We start from the raw sequence: 26495 nt of genomic DNA on the forward strand, positions 1-26495 counted from the left end.
ATTTCCACACCACAGGGAAGTATTACATGTACAGGCAGGGGGCGGGGCTGTGACTACCTCTCATGCAGGATATACAGGCAGGGGGCGGGGCTGTAACTACCATCACACAGGATGTACAGGCAGGGGGCGGGGCTGTGACTACCTCTCACGCAGGATATACAGGCAGGGGGCGGGGCTGTGACTACCTCTCACACAGGATATACAGGCAGGGGGCGGGGCTGTGACTACCATCACACAGGATGTACAGGCAGGGGGCGGGGCTGTGACTACCTCTCACACAGGATATACAGGCAGGGGGTGGGGCTGTGACTACCTCTCACACAGGATATACAGGCAGGGGGCGGGGCTGTGACTACCTCTCACACATGATGTACAGGCAGGGGGCGGGGCTGTGACTACCCCTCACACATGATGTACAGGCAGGGGGCGGGGCTGTGACTACCTCTCACACATGATGTACAGGCAGGGGGCGGGGCTGTGACTACCTCTCACACATGATGTACAGGCAGGGGGCGGGGCTGTGACTACCTCTCACACAGGATATACAGGCAGGGGGCGGGGCTGTGACTACCTCTCACACAGGATATACAGGCAGGGGGCAGGGCTGTGACTACCTCTCACACCTGATGTACAGGCAGGGGGCGGGGCTGTGACTACCTCTCACACAGGATGTACAGGCAGGGGGCGGGGCTGTGACTACCTCTCACACAGGATATACAGGCAGGGGGCGGGGCTGTGACTACCTCTCACACAGGATATACAGGCAGGGGGCGGGGCTGTGACTACCTCTCACACAGGATATACAGGCAGGGGGCGGGGCTGTGACTACCTCTCACACAGGATATACAGGCAGGGGGCGGGGCTGTGACTACCTCTCACACAGGATATACAGGCAGGGGGCGGGGCTGTGACTACCTCTCATACAGGATATACAGGCAGGGGGCGGGGCTGTGACTATCTCTCACACAGTATATACAGGCAGGGGGCGGGGCTGTGACTACCTCTCACACAGGATGTACAGGCAGGGGGCGGGGCTGTGACTACCTCTCACACAGGATGTACAGGCAGGGGGCGGGGCTATGACTACCTCTCACACATGATGTACAGGCAGGGGGCGGGGCTGTGACTACCTCTCACACAGGATGTACAGGCAGGGGGCGGGGCTATGACTACCTCTCACACATGATGTACAGGCAGGGGGCGGGGCTGTGACTACCTCTCACACAGGATATACAGGCAGGGGGCGGGGCTGTGACTACCTCTCACACAGGATATACAGGCAGGGGGCGGGGCTGTGACTACCTCTCACACAGGATGTACAGGCAGGGGGCGGGGCTATGACTACCTCTCACACATGAAGTACAGGCAGGGGGCGGGGCTATGACTACCTCTCACACATGAAGTACAGGCTGGTTATCAGTGGTAATTGCTGTAATTTCCTTGCTCTTTGTGCTGTGACAGGTGCATTATGAGGCTTCTGGGCTTTTCTCTGCGGTGAGTGATCATTATGTGTATCCCCTCGGGGGTAGGGAAATTTTGAGTAATGAGGATTTTCCTTGCAATTTGCATGTGATTTGCATAAGCGCTGGAGACGAGTTCCTATAGATCTGAGCCTCTCCTTAATCTGACATCTGTAGAAGCGGAGAACCAGGAATTAGTGAATTAATGGACTTGACATTCCGGAATTATCACTGCTGATGTGACCACCGGGGGCGCTGTCCTATGGATTCTGTGATTTCCTGTATAAGAGGCAGAGACGACTTCTCTCGTCTCGTGTTTTACCTCCCACGTCTGGCGATGACCGAGTCCCGGGAATGTGGGCACCGCGAGGGGTTTTCATTGTTTTCGGAACGCGCGGCGCAGACATAATACAACGCGGCATTGTCTCACACACCTGGTCCGAGGAGTCGGAAAATTCTTCTCCGGCTTTATAGAGAACTCTGGGAAAATATCTCCTCCCCATATTCACCCAGGAACAGACGCTTCCTATAGGATGAATGTGTATAAAAAAAAAATTCCCAAAACCTTCCAATTCTGATGGTTTTTCAAAAACTTAGTTTAATATGAATAAATAGAGAATTGTTACTATTGTTGTACATTTCGGTAAGAGGGCGTCCAATATGTCAACCCACGCGGGAAATTTCGGGACGCTGTTACATCTACGACCGGGGTGAATAATTTCGTAAGTGTCTGATAAACGTCTTGACTCATGTTGGAAATTTTTTTAAGAAAATCGTCATCTTCTGATTTAAAAAACTTGGCTTAGTCATGTAGCAATTTTTAATTTGTAACATTTCCTTTGGAATGGACAGTCTCCATGATGATGATGGAGGGGGGAGGGGGGTAGGGGGTGCGGATGGTTGCGCCGTTAGTTCCCAGAAGCCTTTGTGTTTTCTCTTGTTACATATCTGTTTGATCCCATGTTGGATTCTCCCTCCAGGCTTCCCCCCTCCTCCCCATCACTTCCCCTCTGAGGGTCCATTGTTATGTGACATAAAAGTGATCAGACGCGTCCATTGTCCAAACCGGGTCGGATATACAGGACGACTGGAGACCCAGGATGTCAGAGACCGATTGTTATCCAGGTCACTGACCACCAGGAGAACAAAACACAGATACTGATCAAGATCATGATGATTACTAGGAGAATGGTATTCTCAGTGATGGCACCGCTGCTCTCTAGTGATGGATAGGTTGTATTCTCAGTGATGGCACCGCTGCTCTCTAGTGATGGAGAGGCTGTATTCTCAGTGATGGCACCACTGCTCTCTAGTGATGGATAGGCTGTATTCTCAGTGATGGCACCGCTGCTCTCTAGTGATGGATCGGCTGTATTCTCAGTGATGGCACCACTGCTCTCTAGTGATGGATAGGCTGTATTCTCAGTGATGGCACCGCTGCTCTCTAGTGAGGGATAGGCTGTATTCTCAGTGATGGCACCGCTGCTCTCTAGTGATGGATAGGCTGTATTCTCAGTGATGGCACCGCTGCTCTCTAGTGATGGATAGGTTGTATTCTCAGTGATGGCACCGCTGCTCTCTAGCGATGGATAGGCTGTATTCTCAGTGATGGCACCGCTGCTCTCTAGTGATGGAGAGGCTGTATTCTCAGTGATGGCGCCGCTGCTCTCTAGTGATGGATAGGCTGTATTCTCAGTGATGGCGCCGCTGCTCTCTAGTGATGGATAGGCTGTATTCTCAGTGATGGCGCCGCTGCTCTCTAGTGATGGATAGGCTGTATTCTCAGTGATGGCGCCGCTGCTCTCTAGTGAGGGATAGGCTGTATTCTCAGTGATGGCACCGCTGCTCTCTAGTGATGGATAGGCTGCATTCTCAGTGATGGCACCGCTGCTCTCTAGTGATGGATAGGTTGTATTCTCAGTGATGACACCGCTGCTCTCTAGTGATGGATAGGCTGTATTCTCAGTGATGGCGCCGCTGCTCTCTAGTGATGGATAGGCTGTATTCTCAGTGATGGCACCGCTGCTCTCTAGTGATGGATAGGCTGCATTCTCAGTGATGGCGCCGCTGCTCTCTAGTGAGGGATAGGCTGTATTCCCAGTGATGGCACCGCTGCTCTCTAGTGATGGATAGGCTGTATTCTCAGTGATGGCACCGCTGCTCTCTAGTGATGGATAGGCTGTATTCTCAGTGATGGCACCGCTGCTCTCTAGTGATGGATAGGCTGTATTCTCAGTGATGGCACCGCTGCTCTCTAGTGATGGATAGGCTGTATTCTCAGTGATGGCACCGCTGCTCTCTAGTGATGGATAGACTGTACTCTCAGTGATGACACCGCTGCTCTCTAGTGATGGATAGACTGTACTCTCAGTGATGACACCGCTGTTCTCTAGTGATGGATAGACTGTATTCTCAGTGATGACACCGCTGCTCTCTAGTGATGGATAGGCTGTATTCTCAGTGATGACACCGCTGCTCTCTAGTGATGGATAGGCTGTATTCTCAGTGATGACACCGCTGCTCTCTAGTGATGGATAGGCTGTATTCTCAGTGATGGCACCGCTGCTCTCTAGTGATGGATAGGTTGTATTCTCAGTGATGACACCGCTGCTCTCTAGTGATGGATAGGCTGTATTCTCAGTGATGGGGCCGCTGCTCTCTAGTGATGGATAGGCTGTAGTCTCAGTGATGGCGCCGCCGCTCTCTAGTGATGGATAGGCTGTAGTCTCAGTGATGGCACCGCCGCTCTCTAGTGATGGATAGGCTGTATTCTCAGTGATGGCACCGCCGCTCTCTAGTGATGGATAGGCTGTATTCTCAGTGATGGCACCGCTGCTCTCTAGTGATGGATAGGCTGTATTCTCAGTGATGGCACCGCTGCTCTCTAGTGATGGATAGGCTGTATTCTCAGTGATGGCACCGCTGCTCTCTAGTGAGGGATAGGCTGTATTCTCAGTGATGGCGCCGCTGCTCTCTAGTGATGGATAGGCTGTATTCTCAGTGATGGCGCCGCTGCTCTCTAGTGATGGATAGGCTGTATTCTCAGTGATGGCGCCGCTGCTCTCTAGTGATGGATAGGCTGTATTCTCAGTGATGGCGCCGCTGCTCTCTAGTGATGGATAGGCTGTATTCTCAGTGATGGCGCCGCTGCTCTCTAGTGATGGATAGGCTGTATTCTCAGTGATGGCGCCGCTGCTCTCTAGTGAGGGATAGGCTGTATTCTCAGTGATGGCACCGCTGCTCTCTAGTGATGGATAGGCTGCATTCTCAGTGATGGCGCCACTGCTCTCTAGTGAGGGATAGGCTGTATTCTCAGTGATGGCGCCGCTGCTCTCTAGTGAGGGATAGGCTGTATTCCCAGTGATGGCGCCACTGCTCTCTAGTGATGGATAGGCTGTATTCTCAGTGATGGCACCGCTGCTCTCTAGTGAGGGATAGGCTGTATTCTCAGTGATGGCACCGCTGCTCTCTAGTGATGGATAGGCTGTATTCTCAGTGATGGCACCGCTGCTCTCTAGTGAGGGATAGGCTGTATTCTCAGTGATGGCGCCGCTGCTCTCTAGTGATGGATAGGCTGTATTCTCAGTGATGGCACCGCTGCTCTCTAGTGATGGATAGGCTGTATTCTCAGTGATGGCACCGCTGCTCTCTAGTGATGGATAGGCTGTATTCTCAGTGATGGATAGGCTGTATTCTCAGTGATGGCGCCGCCGCTCTCTAGTGATGGATAGGCTGTATTCTCAGTGATGGCGCCGCTGCTCTCTAGTGATGGATAGGCTGTATTCTCAGTGATGGCACCGCTGCTCTCTAGTGATGGATAGGCTGTATTCTCAGTGATGGCACCGCTGCTCTCTAGTGATGGATCGGCTGTATTCTCAGTGATGGCACCGCTGCTCTCTAGTGAGGGATAGGCTGTATTCTCAGTGATGGCGCCGCTGCTCTGTAGTGATGGATAGGCTGTATTCTCAGTGATGGCACCGCTGCTCTCTAGTGATGGATCGGCTGTATTCTCAGTGATGGCACCGCTGCTCTCTAGTGATGGATAGGCTGTATTCTCAGTGATGGCACCGCTGCTCTCTAGTGATGGATAGGCTGTATTCTCAGTGATGGCACCGCTGCTCTCTAGTGATGGATCGGCTGTATTCTCAGTGATGGCACCGCTGCTCTCTAGTGATGGATAGGCTGTATTCTTAGTGATGGCACCGCTGCTCTCTAGTGATGGATAGGCTGTATTCTCAGTGATGGCACCGCTGCTCTCTAGTGATGGATAGGCTGTATTCTCAGTGATGGCACCGCTGCTCTCTAGGGATGGATAGGCTGTATTCTCAGTGATGTCACCGCTGCTCTCTAGTGAGGGATAGGCTGTATTCTCAGTGATGGCACTGCTGCTCTCTAGTGATGGATAGGCTGTATTCTTAGTGATGGCCCCGCTGCTCTCTAGTGATGGATAGGCTGTATTCTTAGTGATGGCACCGCTGCTCTCTAGTGATGGATAGGCTGTATTCTCAGTGATGGCACCGCTGCTCTCTAGTGATGGATAGGCTGTATTCTTAGTGATGGCACCGCTGCTCTCTAGTGATGGATAGGCTGTATTCTCAGTGATGGCACCGCTGCTCTCTAGTGAGGGATGGGCTGTATTCTCAGTGATGGCACCGCTGCTCTCTAGTGATGGATAGGCTGTATTCTCAGTGATGGCGATACTGCTCTCTAGTGATGGATAGGCTGTATTCTCAGTGATAGCACCGCTGGGATAGCACATAGTGGATGTGCTCGGGTCAGGAGACGTGTGTAAGCAGCTGTGTTGGTGGTCACGCGTTGTGCAGATCATTGTGTAATCTCTCTGCATCTGGGGAGATGGAAAGTGACGTGACGGCTCGTCCTCCATAACTAATTCCTGCATCTTATCACCCGCTGATCGCAGGAATGACCATTTATCCTGATATGTAAGTGTAACCCTCTGCGGACTGGACCCTCTCCATGTAGCCGCGTATCGCTGGTCCTGGGTGATGTATAGTGGTGATCAGTACCGCACACCAGAACCCCCGGGCATTGAGAACGTGTCCGGGTCATGTGTGTGATTACATGTGTATGATCTGCAACACTTTGTGATCTATGAAGTGGCGGTTTCCAATTTCAGTAGTTTTATGCTGTGGAGGTTTCCGGTGGTCTCCAGTACTATTATTATCTGCTCTGGGGTCTCCACTCTCTGCTCTGAATCCAGTGTTTGGTTACTGGGGTGCTATTTATACTGGACCTTGTACCTATCATGAAGATCCGCCCTTCTTGTTCTTCTGCTTCAGCTTCAGCTTTGACCTGACTCCATAGTTTTGGATCAACGTTGATGAAAACCAACACCTTCCTTTTGGGGTGGTTCAGCAGGATTGGATAATGATTGGACTGACCTACCTACTGTCAGAGGTACTGCGTGGTCCCACCTGGTGGTAATCACACCTTTGTGTATGATGTTAGTAGCAGCAGGACTGTGACCTCTGGATTGGATGAAGACCTCTCCTAGATATCTAGTCGCTCCACATCATTGTTGCCGCTGTAGATGGTATAATGGTGCTCCTGTTGCCCACACCCTTCCAGGTTTGCTCCTTCACTTCTCTGATAATAGAGGCCCCTGTCATGTAGATTTTCTCTGGTAACCTGATATCGGAAATGAGTAATTTTTAGACGGTAGCCATGACGGTCGTAGGTGACGTTGTGGACGTGGCTTGGGGCCAGGACCAGGTCTGGAATCTTTCAGACTTTCTGCCTCAGATCACATTGTGATTATGAGGGAGCAGGGGCTGTGGGATCGTCGCCCTTTCCTTCCTGACAATTACTTTCTTCTGTGGTGCGGGTATTTCGGCTCCAGTATCCAGCAGACACCGGGACCGCTCTCACTGTACATACATTTACTATATTATCATAATGTATCTCTGGATCTGTAAAATAACCTACAATGTGGAGGAACCCGATGGTCCTGGTGGTCGGAGATTCATTCAGGAGTCTAGACCTCTCCTTACGTTGGGATGGGATGTTACCCCCATTACAGCTGCCCCCCTTACAGCCACCCCCCTTACAGCTACCCCCATTACAGCTACCCCCATTACAGCTACCCCCCATTACAGCTACCCCCCATTACAGCCACCCCCATTACAGCCACCCCCATTACAGCCACCCCCATTACAGCCACCCCCATTACAGCCACCCCTCTTACAGCTACTCCCCTTACAGCTACTCCCCTTACAGCTACCCCCATTACAGCTACCCCATTACAGCTACCCCATTACAGCTGCCCCCATTACAGCCGCCCCCATTACAGCCACCCCCATTACAGCCACCCCTCTTACAGCTACTCCCCTTACAGCTACTCCCCTTACAGCTACCCCCATTACATCTACCCCCATTACATCTACCCCCCATTACAGCCACCCCTCTTACAGCTACTCCCCTTACAGCTACTCCCCTTACAGCTACCCCCATTACAGCTACCCCCCATTACAGCTACCCCCCATTACAGCTACCCCCATTACAGCTACCCCCCATTACAGCCACCCCTCTTACAGCTACCCCCCATTACAGCCACCCCTCTTACAGCTACTCCCCTTACAGCTACTCCCCTTACAGCTACCCCCATTACAGCTACCCCCCATTACAGCTACCCCCATTACAGCTACCCCCCATTACAGCTACCCCCATTACAGCTACCCCCCATTACAGCTACCCCCATTACAGCCACCCCCCTTACAGCCACCCCCCTTACAGCTACTCCCCTTACAGCTACTCCCCTTACAGCTACCCCCCTTACAGCTACCCCCATTACAGCTACCCCCATTACAGCTACCCCCCATTACATCTACCCCCCATTACAGCTACCCCCCATTACAGCTACCCCCCATTACAGCTACCCCCCTTACAGCCACCCCCCTTACAGCTACTCCCCTTACAGCTACTCCCCTTACAGCTACCCCCCATTACAGCTGCCCCCATTACATCTACCCCCATTACATCTACCCCCCATTACAGCTACTCCCCTTACAGCTACTCCCCTTACAGCTACCCCCCTTACAGCTACCCCCATTACAGCTACCCCCATTACAGCTACCCCCATTACAGCTACCCCCATTACAGCTACCCCCATTACAGCTACCCCCATTAGAGCTACCCCCCATTACAGCTGCCCCCATTACAGCTGCCCCCATTACAGCTGCCCCCATTACAGCTACCCCCATTACATCTACCCCCCATTACATCTACCCCCCATTACAGCTGCCCCCATTACAGCTGCCCCCATTACAGCTACCCCCATTACAGCTACCCCCATTACAGCTACCCCCCATTACAGCTACCCCCCATTACAGCTACCCCCCATTACAGCTACCCCCCATTACATCTACCCCATTACATCTACCCCATTACATCTACCCCATTACATCTACCCCCCATTACAGCTACCCCCCATTACAGCTACCCCCCATTACAGCTACCCCCCATTACAGCTGCCCCCATTACAGCTGCCCCCATTACATCTACCCCCCATTACATCTACCCCCATTACAGCTACCCCCATTACAGCTGCCCCCATTACAGCTACCCCCATTACAGCTACCCCATTACAGCTACCCCATTACAGCTGTCCCCATTACAGCTGCCCCCATTACAGCTACCCCCCATTACAGCTGCCCCCTTATAGCCACCCCCCTTATAGCCACCCCCATTACAGCTGCCCCCCTTACAGCTCCCCCCTTGGTGAGTCCGGCAGGACCTTGCTCTGTCACCATATTATTGTAGGATTTCCTCCAGGAGCTCTGGTTTCCTCCCGGCTCCAGTGTCTACGTGCCCGAGGACTGGACATTACACAGATGCAGGATTTGTTGTGTCTGGATACAGCTGCCCCTCACGTGTAACGAGGGGGGGGGGTCACATACTTCTTATATACTGCACTGTACACAAGGTGCATCATACACCGACACCGCATTAGTGTCCGTAATAACCTGCATCGTCCATTATAAGGATCACATTCTCTCCGCTGAGTCCCTCGGCCCTTAAAAGGGAACCTCCAAGTCTACAAGTTATTTTGGTAAATGTCCCCGTGTCCTCGTACCCAACAAAAGCGCATCAATTTAGTTATAAGAATAACAAGTTCTAGGTCCAGAGTCCTAAAATACGGGCCCTGCTATATACAAGCAGTGATTGCCAGGGGAAGGTATTTACAGCGCACAGAGACTTCCTGTCCTGTCATCTACATATTGTAACCATAGATAACTACTTGTGGTGGTCATAGATTCTGGGAGTAAAGTTAATGTTGCAGGAGGGCGCAATCCTCATTAGAAAATATGATCCATCATGTGTAATATTTATGGAGAATTATTTATCACCGTTTCTGAAAGTAACATAAACCTCCTTTAGAAAATTAATTGCCAGTGTGAACTCTTGCTTAATTTTCTGTAGATTTTGTTTTCTGGGAATAACGTTAAGGTAGCTGGAGGGCGCAGACCTCCTCAAAGATCCCTCCCTGCAGATTTATATTTAGATATGTATTTTCCGCCACATGTTCTGTTAATATTTCACTTATTATGTCTTTTATTATCTTTGTTTCTGGGTAAAGTTAAGGTCGCAGGAGGGTGCAGACCTCTTGTAAAGGATAATTACCTGGAGATATATAATCCTCATGTGTACTCTTAATATTTTAGCTTTATTTCCAGAAACTTAAAGGGATGTTCCCATTTCAGCTATTAAATGTTATTGTTTGTATGATGAAAAGTTAATTTTAAAAAAAGTTAATTTTCCAAAATACTTCACAGTTTTGTAGATCTCTGCTTGCTGTCTTTCTATAGATGCACTTCCAGTGGACAGAAATCTGACCATGGTCACACAGGTGCACGGCTCGTATATAACAGACGGCTCTGATTACTCTCTGTGCACCTGTGTGACATCACTTTACCAGGGACATAACGGGCTGTGCACCTGTGTGATATAACGGGCTGAGCACCTGTGTGATATGACGGGCTGCGCACCTGTGTGATATATAACGGGCTGCGCACCTGTGTGATATAACGGGCTGAGCACCTGTGTGATATGACGGGCTGCGCACCTGTGTGATATAACGGGCTGCGCACCTGTGTGATATAACGGGCCGCGCACCTGTGTGATATAACGGGCCGCGCACCTGTGTGATATAACGGGCCGCGCACCTGTGTGATATAACGGGCCGCGCACCTGTGTGATATATAACGAGCCGCGCACCTGTGTGATATATAACGGGCCGTGCACCTGTGTGATATATAACGGGCTGTGCACCTGTGTGATATATAACGGGCTGTGCACCTGTGTGATATATAACGGGCTGTGCACCTGTGTGATATATAACGGGCTGTGCACCTGTGTGATATATAACGGGATGTGCACCTGTGTGATATAACGGGATGTGCACCTGTGTGATATAACGGGATGTGCACCTGTGTGATATAACGGGATGTGCACCTGTGTGATATATAACAGGATGTGCACCTGTGTGATATATAACGGGCTGTGCACCTGTGTGATATATATAACGGGCTGTGCACCTGTGTGATATATATAATGGGCTGTGCACCTGTGTGATATAACGGGCTGCGCACCTGTGTGATATAACGGGCTGCGCACCTGTGTGATATATAACGGGATGTGCACCTGTGTGATATATAACGGGCTGTGCACCTGTGTGATATATATAACGGGCTGTGCACCTGTGTGATATATATAACGGGCTGTGCACCTGTGTGATATATATAACGGGCTGTGCACCTGTGTGATATATAACGGGCTGTGCACCTGTGTGATATAACGGGATGTGCACCTGTGTGATATATAACGGGATGTGCACCTGTGTGATATATAACGGGATGTGCACCTGTGTGATATATAACGGGCTGTGCACCTGTGTGATATATATAACGGGCTGTGCACCTGTGTGATATATAACGGGCTGTGCACCTGTGTGATATATAACGGGCTGTGCACCTGTGTGATATATAACGGGCTGTGCACCTGTGTGATATATAACGGGCTGTGCACCTGTGTGATATATTACGGGCTGTGCACCTGTGTGATATAACGGGATGTGCACCTGTGTGATATATAACGGGATGTGCACCTGTGTGATATATATAACGGGATGTGCACCTGTGTGATATATATAACGGGATGTGCACCTGTGTGATATATATAATGGGCTGTGCACCTGTGTGATATATATAATGGGCTGTGCACCTGTGTGATATATATAATGGGCTGTGCACCTGTGTGATATATATAATGGGCTGTGCACCTGTGTGATATATATAATGGGCTGTGCACCTGTGTGATATATAACGGGCTGTTCTCCTGTGTGACCATGGTCGGATTTCTGTCCACTGGAAGTAAACACAGAAGCTTCCTATAGCAGGACAGCAAGCAGAGATATATTGGTATTTGCAAGGAGAGAATATTGGAATATTGTACAATTTTTCATCGTACAAACCATATCAATAATTTGACGAAATGGGAAGATCCCTTTAACACTACAAAAAAAAATTGCATTATAACAATGTGAGACACTGGGTCTGCTTACAGATCGCTTGTGTTTCCATAGATCGGGCCGAGGCCTGCCCCGTATTCTAGCGCTGTGTTTCCATAGATCGGGCCGAGGCCTGCCCGTATTCTAGCGCTGTGTTTCCATAGATCGGGCCGAGGCCTGCCCGTATTCTAGCGCTGTGTTTCCATAGATCGGGCCGAGGCCTGCCCGTATTCTAGCGCTGTGTTTCCATAGATCGGGCCGAGGCCTGCCCGTATTCTAGCGCTGTGTTTCCATAGATCGGGCCGAGGCCTGCCCCGTATTCTAGCGCTGTGTTTCCATAGATCGGGCCGAGGCCTGCCCGTATTCTAGCGCTGTGTTTCCATAGATCGGGCCGAGGCCTGCCCGTATTCTAGCGCTGTGTTTCCATAGATCGGGCCGAGGCCTGCCCGTATTCTAGCGCTGTGTTTCCATAGATCGGGCCGAGGCCTGCCCCGTATTCTAGCGCTTGTGTTTCCATAGATCGGGCCGAGGCCTGCCCGTATTCTAGCGCTGTGTTTCCATAGATCGGGCCGAGGCCTGCCCGTATTCTAGCGCTGTGTTTCCATAGATCGGGCCGAGGCCTGCCCGTATTCTAGCGCTGTGTTTCCATAGATCGGGCCGAGGCCTGCCCCGTATTCTAGCGCTGTGTTTCCATAGATCGGGCCGAGGCCTGCCCGTATTCTAGCGCTGTGTTTCCATAGATCGGGCCGAGGCCTGCCCCGTATTCTAGCGCTGTGTTTCCATAGATCGGGCCGAGGCCTGCCCGTATTCTAGCGCTGTGTTTCCATAGATCGGGCCGAGGCCTGCCCCGTATTCTAGCGCTGTGTTTCCATAGATCGGGCCGAGGCCTGCCCGTATTCTAGCGCTGTGTTTCCATAGATCGGGCCGAGGCCTGCCCCGTATTCTAGCACTGTGTTTGTAGGGTACATGTGACCGCTCCCTAGGGTTGTAGGAGGGTGCAATCATAATAACATTGGCCATGACATCATATTTAGGCAGGACTAGAGAATCGTCTGACATGTTTGGGGCGGTCAGGACTCCCCCTATAGACAGAAGGGACGGACATGTAAGCGGTGATCATGGATTGGCCAAATTCTGTATATCACCCGCGCAGAATCGCGTCCCTATGATAGCTCTTCCTGTTTTCACATTCACTCAGGGAAGTTATTTTCTACAAATGAGTATGCTGTGATTGGTCACTAGAGCTCACGTGGTCCCTGGCAGATTAGGTTGAGGCTACACGTGACATCACGTGGATAATGGAGGCCTGATCCATGCGCTATAGTCCTAGGCGTCTGCTGTTAGGAATCATCACACACATAAGAGATGGAGACATGAAGTCCCATTCATTATATGGTGATATCACATACACCTACAGGGAAGAGGCCTATAATCCGGCCTGATATATATATATACTTCTCCTTACTGATACATATGCAATCACTTGTATGATCCTTCATACACACTCTCGTCCGAATCTTCTGTACACACGCACACTCTCGCCCCAATCTTCTGTACATACACACACTCTCGCCCCAATCTTCTGTACACACACACACTCTCGTCCCAATCTTCTGTACACACACACACTCTCGTCCCAATCTTCTGTACACACACACACTCTCGTCCCAATCTTCTGTACACACACACACTCTCGTCCCAATCTTCTGTACACACGCACGCTCTCGTCCCAATCTTCTGTACACACGCACGCTCTCGTCCCAATCTTCTGTACACACACACACTCTCGCCCCAATCTTCTGTACACACACACACACTCTCACCCGAATCTTCTGTACACACGCACGCTCTCGCCCGAATCTTCTGTACACACACACACTCTCGCCCCAATCTTCTGTACACACACACACTCTCGCCCCAATCTTCTGTACACACACACACTCTCGCCCCAATCTTCTGTACACACGCACACTCTCGCCCGAATCTTCTGTACACACCCACACTCTCGTCCCAATCTTCTGTACACACGCACACTCTCGCCCCAATCTTCTGTACACACGCACACTCTCGCCCCAATCTTCTGTACACACACACACTCTCGCCCGAATCTTCTGTACACACGCACACTCTCGCCCGAATCTTCTGTACACACGCACACTCTCACCCGAATCTTCTGTACACACGCACACTCTCACCCGAATCTTCTGTACACACGCACACTCTCACCCGAATCTTCTGTACACACGCACACTCTCGCCCGAATCTTCTGTACACACGCACACTCTCACCCGAATCTTCTGTACACACGCACACTCTCACCCGAATCTTCTGTACACACGCACACTCTCACCCGAATCTTCTGTACACACGCACACTCTCGCCCGAATCTTCTGTACACACGCACACTCTCACCCGAATCTTCTGTACACACGCACACTCTCACCCGAATCTTCTGTACACACGCACACTCTCGCCTTAATCTTCTGTACACACGCACACTCTCGCCCGAATCTCTCGGTACACACGCTCTCTCCCCGCGCCTCCTCGTTAGACATTGACACTCGGATGAAAGGTTCTATCCTTCAAGTTTTGTCTTTTCTGTGGATTGATCTGTCCCTGATTGTCCGCATAGTTGGAGTAATGATTACAACTGATATGAAATCCACGATTATTCATCAGATGATTGTACAGACATTGGCCTGATATTGGTCACATTCAGCATCAGCACAATCTGTGTTCCTGATAAATTTGGTGACCTCTCCGTGTGACTCGTTTCCATGTAATGTGTCGGAGTAGCGAGATCTTTACTCTGCACATCACCAGGACGTCTGTGTTACTCAGCAGAATTTTTATTCCTACTCCCACCGTTACCCTGTGCAGACCTCCCCCCTATAGACTGCACCTATATGAATCACAGCCGATGCTTAGCGACTGATGTCATCGCCAAGGCTTATATTCCGGGAGCTGCTTCTGGTGGTGCAGTCATCAGGGCCGACGCTAGCACTGGGCATACCTGGCCAAGTGCCGGGGCCCAGAGCTGCTGGGGGGGGGGGGCACATAAGTGGCCTGGCTCAAGTAAGATCTATATGTAACAAGCCCCAGACTTCATGAGCATTCATTACGATAGGCCTCATTATGAGTCGACGAGATCCCTCCGGGCACTGCTATCCTCCAGCTCCTACCCCTCCAGCGTTACATATTACACCTACTACCAGTTTAGGTCAGAAAAATTTTCCAGATTTTCCTTAATTTGTGTCGCACTTATGGCACAACCAATATTTTGGGGCTACTTCCGGTAAGATAATGGTTGTTTTGCTGCTTTTTATAGCAGACGGAGACGAAATTTGTACAGAAAGTCTAGGTAGCTGCCCCCCGGGTGCAGACACGTGCCCTGTGGGTGCCTGGTGCCGCGTCCTTGTGTCCTGTGGGTGCCTGGTGCCGCGTCCTTGTGTCCTGTGGGTGCCTGGTGCCACGTCCTTGTGTCCTGTGGGTGCCTGGTGCCGTGTCCTGTGGGTGCCTGGTGCCGCGTCCTTGTGTCCTGTGGGCGCCTGGTGCTGTGTCCTGTGGGCGCCTGGTGCTGCGTCCTGTGGGCGCCTGGTGCTGCGTCCTGTGGGCGCCTGGTGCTGCGTCCTGTGGGCGCCTGGTGCTGTGTCCTGTGGGCGCCTGGTCCTTGTGTCCTGTGGGCGCCTGGTGCCGCGTCCTTGTGTCCTGTGGGCGCCTGGTGCTGCATCCTTGTGTCCTGTGGGCGCCTGGTGCTGTGTCCTGTGGGCGCCTGGTGCTGTGTCCTGTGGGCGCCTGGTGCTGTGTCCTGTGGGCGCCTGGTGCTGCATCCTTGTGTCCTGTGGGCGCCTGGTGCTGTGTCCTGTGGGCCGTGGTGCTGTGTCCTGTGGGCGCCTGGTGCTGTGTCCTGTGGGCGCCTGGTGCTGTGTCCTGTGGGCGCCTGGTGCTGTGTCCTGTGGGCGCCTGGTGCTGTGTCCTGTGGGCGCCTGGTGCTGTGTCCTGTGGGCGCCTGGTGCTGTGTCCTGTGGGCGCCTGGTGCTGTGTCCTGTGGGCGCCTGGTGCTGTGTCCTGTGGGCGCCTGGTGCTGTGTCCTGTGGGCGCCTGGTGCTGTGTCCTGTGGGCGCCTGGTGCTGTGTCCTGTGGGCGCCTGGTGCTGTGTCCTGCGGGCGCCTGGTGCTGTGTCCTGCGGGCGCCTGGTGCTGTGTCCTGCGGGCGCCTGGTGCTGTGTCCTGTGGGTGCCTGGTGCTGTGCTCTCGTGCCCTGTGGGTGCCTGGTGCTGTGCCCTTGTGCCCTGTGGGTGCCTTGTGCTCTGTGGGTGCCTTGTGCTGTGCTCTCGTGCCCCGTGGGTTCCTTGTGCTGTGCTCTCGTGCCCCGTGGGTTCCTTGTGCTGTGCTCTCGTGCCCTTCGGGTTCCTTGTGCTTTGCTCTTGTGCCCTGTGGGTGCCTGGTGCTGTGCTCTCGTGCCCTGTGGGTGCCTGGTGCTGTGCTCTCGTGCCCTGTGGGTGCCTTGTGCTGTGCTCTCGTGCCCTTCGGGTGCCTGGTGCTGTGCTCTTGTGCCCTGTGGGTGCCTGGTGCTGTGCTCTTGTGCCCTGCGGGTGCCTGGTGCTGTGCTCTTGTGCCCTGTGGGTGCCTGGTGCTGTGCTCTTGTGCCCTGTGGGTGCCTGGTGCTGTGCTCTCGTGCCCTGTGGGTGCCTGGTGCTGTGCTCTTGTGCCCTGTGGGTGCCTGGTGCTGTGCTCTTGTGCCCTGTGGGTGCCTGGTGCTGTGCTCTTGTGCCCTGTGGGTGCCTGGTGCTGTGCTCTTGTGCCCTGTGGGTGCCTGGTGCTGTGCTCTTGTGCCCTGTGGGTGCCTGGTGCTGTGCTCTTGTGCCCTGTGGGTGCCTGGTGCTGTGCTCTTGTGCCCTGCGGGTGCCTGGTGCTGTGCTCTTGTGCCCTGTGGGTGCCTGGTGCTGTGCTCTCGTGCCCTGTGGGTGCCTGGTGCTGTGCTCTTGTGCCCTTCGTGTGCCTGGTGCTGTGTCCTAGGGTTTATCTAGCTGCGGATGCCAGTAAATCCCTGTGAGGTTTGGGCTCCTCCTGATCCCCGCCAGCTGTTCCCGTTGTTAGGAGAGGTGCTCTATGTCATCAGGCTGCGCCATTGCCAGCTGTGAGCTACCTGACGGCCGCCTGACACCCACCCCGCACCCCGCGGACCTCCACCCATGTTTACTAAGGCCAGGGATGTATTACTGGTAATTACCGCCGCAGGTGGAATACGAGAAGACGAAACTTTGCAGAGACGGAACCGCCGAGGGGACGTAATCTCTGCCGGGGGAGAGATGAGGGTCTGTACTGCCGGGAATTATGGGGGGAAGATGAGGGTCTGTACTGCTGGAAATTATGGAGAAATTATGAGGGTCTGTGCTGCCAGGGATCGGGATTGGCCTCCGTGTGGAGGTACAGAGGATTTTTTCAGCTAATCTGCTTAGATTGTAAGCTCTGTTGGCTCAGAGACTGCTCCAGGGATGTTCCGGTGATAAATCTAGTGTGAAATCGCATCCTAGGATTTGTATCCAAATTAGCAGAATCCAGAATGTATTTGCATATTCAAATGCTGAGCTCAGATTTCATCTTTATTGTCCTGTAACCCGGTACGTCAGAAGTCCCTGACAGTGTACGCAGTTTTGACCCTATAGTCTGCAGCCAGGGTTATGTATTGTCCCTGGAGAGATGTGTAATCAGACCTCACACTGCTGTGCTCTGTGCTCTCTGCAGCCAGTGTTATGTATTGTCCCTGGAGAGATGTGTAATCAGACCTCACACTGCTGTGCTCTGTGCTCTCTGCAGCCAGTGTTATGTATTGTCCCTGGAGAGATGTGTAATCAGACCTCACACTGCTGTGCTCTGTGCTCTCTGCGGCCAGTGTTATGTATTGTCCCTGGAGAGATGTGTAATCAGACCTCACACTGCTGTGCTGTGCTCTCTGCAGCCAGTGTTATGTATTGTCCCTGGAGAGATGTGTAATCAGACCTCACACTGCTGTGCTCTGTGCTCTCTGCAGCCAGTGTTATGTATTGTCCTGGAGAGATGTGTAATCAGACCTCACACTGCTGTGCTCTCTGCAGCCAGTGTTATGTATTGTCCCTGGAGAGATGTGTAATCAGACCTCACACTGCTGTGCTCTGTGCTCTCTGCAGCCAGTGTTATGTATTGTCCCTGGAGAGATGTGTAATCAGACCTCACACTGCTGTGCTCTGTGCTCTCTGCAGCCAGTGTTATGTATTGTCCCTGGAGAGATGTGTAATCAGACCTCACACTGCTGTGCTCTGTGCTCTCTGCAGCCAGTGTTATGTATTGTCCCTGGAGAGATGTGTAATCAGACCCCACACTGCTGTGCTCTGTGCTCTCTGCAGCGAGTGTTATGTATTGTCCCTGGAGAGATGAGCCCTTGTGTATGTTGTTAGTAGCAGCAGGACTGTGATATATGTCTTTATCTTCCAGAATTGTAGCACTGGGGGCTTCTCACACTGTTGTGCCCTGTTCTCTCTGCGGCGGTGCTACATAACACGCCCCCAATTTTGTCGCATGAAAGCAGCGCAGCTGCGCCAAAATCCCAGCGCAGACCCCTGTTATATACCACAACCGTGCAATTCCAAAAACGTCGGGAAGTCTGATGAAAGTGCAATCCGCGACCTTTAGTAAATAAGCCCCATTGTGCACATTGTTAGTAGCAGCAGGATTGTGAAATATGGATTTACATTTCAAGATTACAGGAAGGTGAAATGTGTTCTCACACTGCTGTGCTCTGTGCAGCCATTGCAAGCCCCCTGGAGAGCTGAATGATCATACATTTTATGTAAGTTGTTAGTAGCAGCAGGACTGTGATACATGGATTTATAATTCAGAATTGTAGAAATGGGCAAGCGTCCTCACACTGCTGTGCCCGTAGCTTCCTGCACTGATATCCTGCACAGTCTTTACTCTGAGTTTACGCTTCAGCATTGTCCAATTCCTCAGCTGTAATGCAGAGTAGGGGAGCTGTGTAACATCTCGGTGCAGAGAGCCAAGTGCACAGCAGTGTGAGGACATAACTGATCCTTATGAAGATGCTACAATCAATCCTCTTGACTAATAGACCGACTGACGCTCAGCAGTGACAATTCTAATTCTTTAAGAGCGGAGTGGGAGGGGCCATTACTGTGGCTCCTCCTCCTCGTGTAATCGGCAGGACGCAGCGCAGGAAGCCGCGTCCTGCACAGAACACGTTACTAATAATAATAACACAAAAATGGCAACAAATATTTAGATTCCGTTTAAAAGGGAAATGCCTGAAAAAGTGTGATAACGCTCCGGGGGTCCAGGATTTTGGGGATCAGCCCTTAGAGGGTCCCACACTTGGGTTGCCCCAGCTTCTGAATGGAGAAGTGCGCCCCCTATAGATGGTAGTGGGGACTGCAGCTGATTATACAGAGGATCTGGCTCCTAATCCAAGGTCCCTTGTAGAACTACAACTCCCAGCCTGCTCTGACCTGAAGGTTTCCTGGGTTTGTTGACAGTCTACAGGAAGTAGCGGCAGGGTCACGATGGGTGTAGTAGTTGCTCAGTAACAGAAGCAGGAAGTAGAGGACTTGTGTCACCCGGAAACCCTGTTCCCTCCGAAAAATGTTACCCAATCCCAAAATGTTTACCCGTCATAATCTTCTGTATAGTATGTGGCTGTATGGCTGCAGACTGAGGGCATGATGGGAGTTGTAGTTGTAAAACCCACTGGAGAAGCAAATAGTGGAAATCTCAGGTCATCAGTGATTCACAGCGTGACGGAAAGGTTTAACTGTGACTAGAGCAATGTGTGTAGTTACACAGGATGTGACTCACCGCACTGACCCCCGAGGAGGGGGATTCCAGTTATTATAGATTGTAAAACCCCTTTAAGGGTCTTCAGAGACCCCAGAGCCTCAGCTCTGCACATTCACTGTATTACCCAGAACTGACAATGGCGGGGCCGCGACTAACACAGGAGACCCCTCACTACATGTGTGCTTAGATACACAGCTCTGCAGACTGTATCACACAGGAGACCCCCCGTACTATATGTGTGCTTAGATACAGACTGTATCACACAGGAGAGGATTAGATACACAGCTCTGCAGACAGTATCACACAGGATAGGATTAGATACACAGCTCAGCAGACAGTATCATACAGGAGACCCCCCGTACTATATGTGTGCTTAGATACAGACTGTATCACACAGGAGAGGATTAGATACACAGCTCTGCAGACAGTATCACACATGCTGGGCTTGGATACACGGTTCTGCAGGCTGTACCACACATGCTTGGCTTAGATACATGGTTGCGCAGGCAGTTTCACACATGCTTGGCTTAGATACATGGTTGCGCAGGCAGTTTCACACATGCTGGGCTTAGATACATGGTTCCGCTGGCAGTATCACACACATGCTGGGCTTGGATACAGGGTTCAGCAGGCAGTATCACACATGCTGGGCTTGGATACACGGTTCAGCAGGCAGTATCACACACATGCTGGGCTTGGATACATGGTTCCGCTGGCAGTATCACACACATGCTGGGCTTGGATACACGGTTGCGCAGGCAGTATCACACATGTTGGGCTTGGATACAGGGTTGCGCAGGCAGTATCACACATGCTGGGCTTGGATACAGGGTTCAGCAGGCAGTATCACACACATGCTGGGCTTGGATACATGGTTGCGCAGGCAGTATCACACATGCTGGGCTTGGATACATGGTTCCGCTGGCAGTATCACACACATGCTGGGCTTGGATACATGGTTGCGCAGGCAGTATCACACATGCTGGGCTTGGATACATGGTTGCGCAGGCAGTATCACACATGCTGGGCTTGGATACATGGTTGCGCAGGCAGTATCACACATGCTGGGCTTGGATACACGGTTCAGCAGGCAGTATCACACATGCTGGGCTTGGATACATGGTTCCGCTGGCAGTATCACACACATGCTGGGCTTGGATACATGGTTCCGCTGGCAGTATCACACACATGCTGGGCTTGGATACACGGTTGCGCAGGCAGTATCACACATGCTGGGCTTGGATACAGGGTTCAGCAGGCAGTATCACACATGCTGGGCTTGGATACACGGTTGCGCAGGCAGTATCACACATGCTGGGCTTGGATACAGGGTTCAGCAGGCAGTATCACACATGCTGGGCTTGGATACAGGGTTCAGCAGGCAGTATCACACATGCTGGGCTTGGATACATGGTTGCGCAGGCAGTATCACACATGCTGGGCTTGGATACACTGTCGGTGTCTCTGCAGTGATGTTAGTGGATGAGGGAGGCTCTGGCTCGGTTGATGGTTGTCATGGTTATACATAGAAAACTAGTGAGCGGAGAGATATTTCAGGAATCCTCTGTGTTGGTGGATAATGCAGCATTTTCCCGGGGATGCAGCACCAGCAGGGTCTCCGCAGCCCCTCCATCCACGGCCCTGCCCGGGGGGAAGCCTCCCCTCGCAGGCTCCAGACCATGACCTGGAGGGCCAAGCGCCTGAACGAGCGGACAATCGCGGGGACGGTAGGTTCATGTGACCCCGGGGAAGTGGTGACCTCTAGGTGCAGCTGCGGGAGCGTGGGATCATGGGTAATATGGGATCGGGAATGGATGATACGGGATCGGGAATGGATAATACGGGATTGGGAATGGATAATACGGGATCGGGAATGGATAATACAGGATCGGGAATGGGTAATACGGGATCGGGAATGGATGATGCGGGATCGGGAATGGATGATACGGGATCGGGAATGGATGATACGGGATCGGGAATGGATGATACGGGATCGGGAATGGGTAATACGGGATCGGGAATGGGTAATGAGGGATCGGGAATGAATAATACGGGATCGGGAATGGATAATACAGGATCGGGAATGGACCACTGACCGGCTTTGTATCTTCTTTATACAGAATAAGGAAAAAGAGAAAATGAAGGAGAGGGAAAAAGATGGGAAGGAGAAGGACACCCGCTACACGAATGGCCACCTCTTCACCACCATCTCCGTGTCCGGGACCACCATGTGCTTCGTCTGTAGCAAGAGCATCACCGCCAAAGAGGCTCTCATCTGTCCCAGTAAGTATGTGAACCCCTTGAGGTCAGTCATGTGATGGACATCCCCTTTAAGTACCTCGGCCGCTTACCCCCATTGTACGGGTTGTAGACCCCGCAGGCACCCTGTACTGTGTATGTAACGCATGGCTCTGCATGTGGGTGTTGCGGCAGATATGAGCTCCTGAGTAGGTGAGCAGCGAGGACCCCTGCAGGCAGCGAGGCTGGAGACTCCTTAAAGGGGCGGACAATGCAGACAATGCATCCAGCTATAGCTGACAATACATACAAGACAAGGCTGAATGTTTAGCCACGCTGTGCATTTACAATTCATTTAAAGGGGAACTCCACTCACTGCATAATAAGTCCTAGAGGTGATGATGGATCATGATCAGGCTTAAAATTTCTACATTCTTACAAATTCCACTGCAGTCCTGGTTGTCGGATATTTCTTGTGTGACTTATGTAGGAAGTGGGTGGAGTCTGACACATCAGTTGTCATAGAAGTTGTTTCACCTACTTGCAACAATGTAACAATCCTGCTGTAACCGTAGATAATCCCGGAACATGGTCTACTCGCTCAGGTGTGTCTATCCTGCTGTAACAGTAAATAATCCAGGAGCATAGTCTACGCAATCCAATCCTGGTGTATACACACACGCCGTCATCCCTACTATCCCCATCATTCCTGGTGCATACATACACACCTTCATCCCGACTATCCCCGTCATTCCTGGTGTATACATACACACCTTCATCCCGACTATCCCCATCATTCCTGGTGCATACATACACACCTTCATCCCGACTATCCCCATCATTCCTGGTGTATACACACACGCCGTCATCCCGACTATCCCCGTCATTCCTGGTGTATACATACACACCATCATCCCGACTATCCCCATCATTCCTGGTGCATACATACACACCTTCATCCCGACTATCCCCATCATTCCTGGTGTATACATACACACCATCATCCCGACTATCCCCATCATTCCTGGTGTATACATACACACCATCATCCCGACTATCCCCATCATTCCTGGTGTATACATACACGCCGTCATCCCAACTATCCCCATCATTCCTGGTGTATACATACACGCCGTCATCCCGACTATCCCCATCATTCCTGGTGTATACACACACGCCGTCATCCCGACTATCCCCATCATTCCTGGTGTATACATACACGCCGTCATCCCTACTATCCCCATCATTCCTGGTGTATACACACACGCCGTCATCCCGACTATCCCCATCACTCCTGGTGTATACACACACGCCGTCATCCCGACTATCCCCATCATTCCTGGTGTATACCTACACGCCGTCATCCCGACTATCCCCATCACTCCTGGTGTATACACACACGCCGTCATCCCGACTATCCCCATCACTCCTGGTGTATACACACACGCCGTCATCCCGACTATCCCCATCATTCCTGGTGTATACACACACGCCGTCATCCCGACTATCCCCATCATCCCTGGTGTATACATACACGCTGTCATCCCGACTATCCCCAACATTCATCGTGTATACATACACGCCGTCATCCCGACTATCCCCATCACTCCTGGTGTATACATACACGCCGTCATCCCGACTATCCCCATCACTCCTGGTGTATACATACACGCCGTCATCCCGACTATCCCCATCATTCCTGGTGTATACACACACGCCGTCATCCCGACTATCCCCATCATTCCTGGTGTATACATACACGCCGTCATCCCGACTATCCCCATCATTCCTGGTGTATACCTACACGCCGTCATCCCGACTATCCCCATCACTCCTGGTGTATACACACACGCCGTCATCCCGACTATCCCCATCACTCCTGGTGTATACATACACACCGTCATCCCGACTATCCCCATCACTCCTGGTGTATAGATACACGCCGTCATCCCGACTATCCCGTCAATCTTGTAGTAGATGCGGTTCTGAGTCTATTGGGTTTTCCATCGAGGTGTCCATCATCGTACCTGACCTTACACCAGTGCACGGATAATTTGGACCTCTAGTGGCAGTGTGAGCAGTCTACTGTGTCTATTGAGACCTCTCCGACCACCAGTGGGAGAATAAGGCCCCCCCCACCCCCATCAATCCATCTCCACCGAGCAGCAGACGTGGAGACGCTGGGAGTCATCTCTTTGCCAACGTGGGCTTTTTTCAGAACATGCTGTTCCGTGGCACGAGTACATTTCCAAAAATGTGTCTGAATACAACCCCCCCCCCCATCCTCCCTGAATACATTACATGACATATGGCTGGCAGACTCGCGGCTGAGCGCTGATCCGCCTTCTGATATATACATGGATATGGGATCCTGACCTCCACGTTGGATGCTCCTCAAGTAGATGCAGATTTTTGGTCACAGACCATGGACATTGGCGGCGGATTAGGTCTATGGTCATCTCCAAGGTCTCCAAGATTATTTTCTTCAGGATGTTCCTCATTGATGAATCCCAGAATGTGGAGGACCGGGCTCTAGAAGAACTCGTTCAACCTTCCCTTGACCTCCAGAGGGTCATCACCCGCGCTGTGTATACTCACTGCAGGGGACACCTATAGTAGTGGTTTAGGGTTCTACTTTCCTTCTTCCATCCAACAATGGCGCAGGTTGAAGCCGAATTCCCTGCTATGGGCCGGTGACCCGTTTGGACCTCCATATCCATGTGGAGACTAGACAGTATATAAGCACTGGACCCCCCCAGTAATACACATAAACTATACACGTTAGTTTGGCCTCCGACTTCATTCTCTGCTCCCTAGGTGGGTATAGAGACCCCGGGGTAGTCACCAGCCGCCGCTAGGAGCACTGGGGGTCTGCACGGATCTGCTGATTTCTCCCCCTTCTTCAGGCTGCGAGCGATGGATGTCGGATCTTCTGCCCGGAATTTTATCTCCCTGATGAAAATCTCCATTAAGAAATCCGAGATGTTGGGAATTAAGTGGTTAATCTCTGGTCTTTCCTCTTCCAGATTAATCCGTTTGCTTAATACTCCCCTTAATTATACATCCCCCCCCCTCCCCCCGCACCTCCCATAGGACCCCTTAATAGGAGCACACGCTCTGCCATCCCCCCGCAGCGATACTAATTATCCCAGACTTCCTTCCCTGCCGTGTGATGTGTCCGGGCTCCGGATCCTCCATCTCCTCCAGACGCCAAATCTGAGGTTTACCAGGTAAATACTGGAAGGGGATAACACCAGACCACACAGAGCAGGGGCGTCCAGGATAAACGCCCCCTATGGCCGGGCCCTCTAATCACACCCTGCACTGTCCTGTATAGAAGAGGCCATCGCCCTAAATCCTAAGAACTGCAGCAAATTCAGTGTGGGTTCAGTTTAGTCAGCAGAATAGTGAGTGCAGCTCTGGGGTATAATACTGGATGTCATGTATGTGTCTCTATGTTTGTGTACATGGGGCCTCCCCTTGGCTGGGGTCATGTGGTGGCCCCCCTCCAGGCTGTAGTGGATATTTGGTTACTGCTCTTACCCCTGCTCTGTGCAGCTGTCTCCTCCTGTGCTGAGATCCCTTTCCCAGCAGCTGCGCTTCCATCCCCCTTAATAGTTTCCTTGTGCTCAGACAGACGACATGTGCGGTGCTTGTCAGCTGTAGGGAGTGTAAATCCCGGCAGTGGTGACCCGCGGCTCCCTGCATCTCTCTGCCCCCCAGGTCCTGTGTCTCACCTGTCTCTCTGCTCGTGTATTCAACACATTAAATTCATATTTTTAGATTATAAAGACTAAAATATCATCTGTTGTCAAATTGACTCCGATGTGTTACACATGGATTATCCGGAGGTTATAATGGGACAGTACCGGGGGTCGGATTATCGGGAGGTTATAGTGGGACAGTACCGGGGGTCGGATTATCGGGAGGTTATAGTGGGACAGTACCGGGGGTCGGATTATCGGGAGGTTATAGTGGGACAGTACCGGGGGTCGGATTATCGGGAGGTTATAATGGGACGGTACCGGGGGTCGGATTATCCGGAGGTTATAATGGGACGGTACCGGGGGTCGGATTATCCGGAGGTTATAATGGGACGGTACCGGGGGTCGGATTATCCGGAGGTTATAATGGGACGGTACCGGGGGTCGGATTATCCGGAGGTTATAATGGGACAGTACCGGGGGTCGGATTATCGGGAGGTTAAAGTGGGACGGTGCCAGGGGTCGGATTATTGGGGAGTTATAATGTAACCTTTATATAATGGGACAGTACCAAGGGTCGTGACCTGGCGCTGGGTCGCGTCCAGCGACAGACAAATGGGGGGTGTGAGTGACCTCTACTGCAGCCACCGTCGTGTATTGTGCAAATTGTAGGGTTTTTGGGGAAAAATCCTGGAATAGAGGTCCTCACCATAGAGATGGAACTGATCCAGAACAGTTT

The 26495-nt window shown here is 51.9% G+C and overlaps 1 protein-coding gene across 9 annotated transcripts in view; it reads left to right on the forward strand.

Moving 5' to 3' along the window:
- ARHGEF2 (Rho/Rac guanine nucleotide exchange factor 2) overlaps positions 1–26495 on the forward strand; it is a 113970-nt gene that overhangs the window by 65677 nt on the left and 21798 nt on the right. For 6 of the 9 annotated variants that reach the window (XM_072114621.1, XM_072114623.1, XM_072114622.1 and 3 more), the window contains one exon: positions 21935–22097. In XM_072114621.1, coding sequence (XP_071970722.1) covers positions 21935–22097 — 163 coding nt within the window. Of the gene's footprint in view, positions 1–15059; positions 15206–17132; positions 17303–21371; positions 21542–21934; positions 22098–26495 lie in introns of those variants that run through there. The other 3 variants (XM_072114630.1, XM_072114625.1, XM_072114624.1) reach the window with 3 other exon arrangements.

Source organism: Engystomops pustulosus, chromosome 7 (genome assembly GCF_040894005.1).
Source record: "Engystomops pustulosus chromosome 7, aEngPut4.maternal, whole genome shotgun sequence".
Lineage (NCBI taxonomy): Eukaryota > Metazoa > Chordata > Amphibia > Anura > Leptodactylidae > Engystomops > Engystomops pustulosus.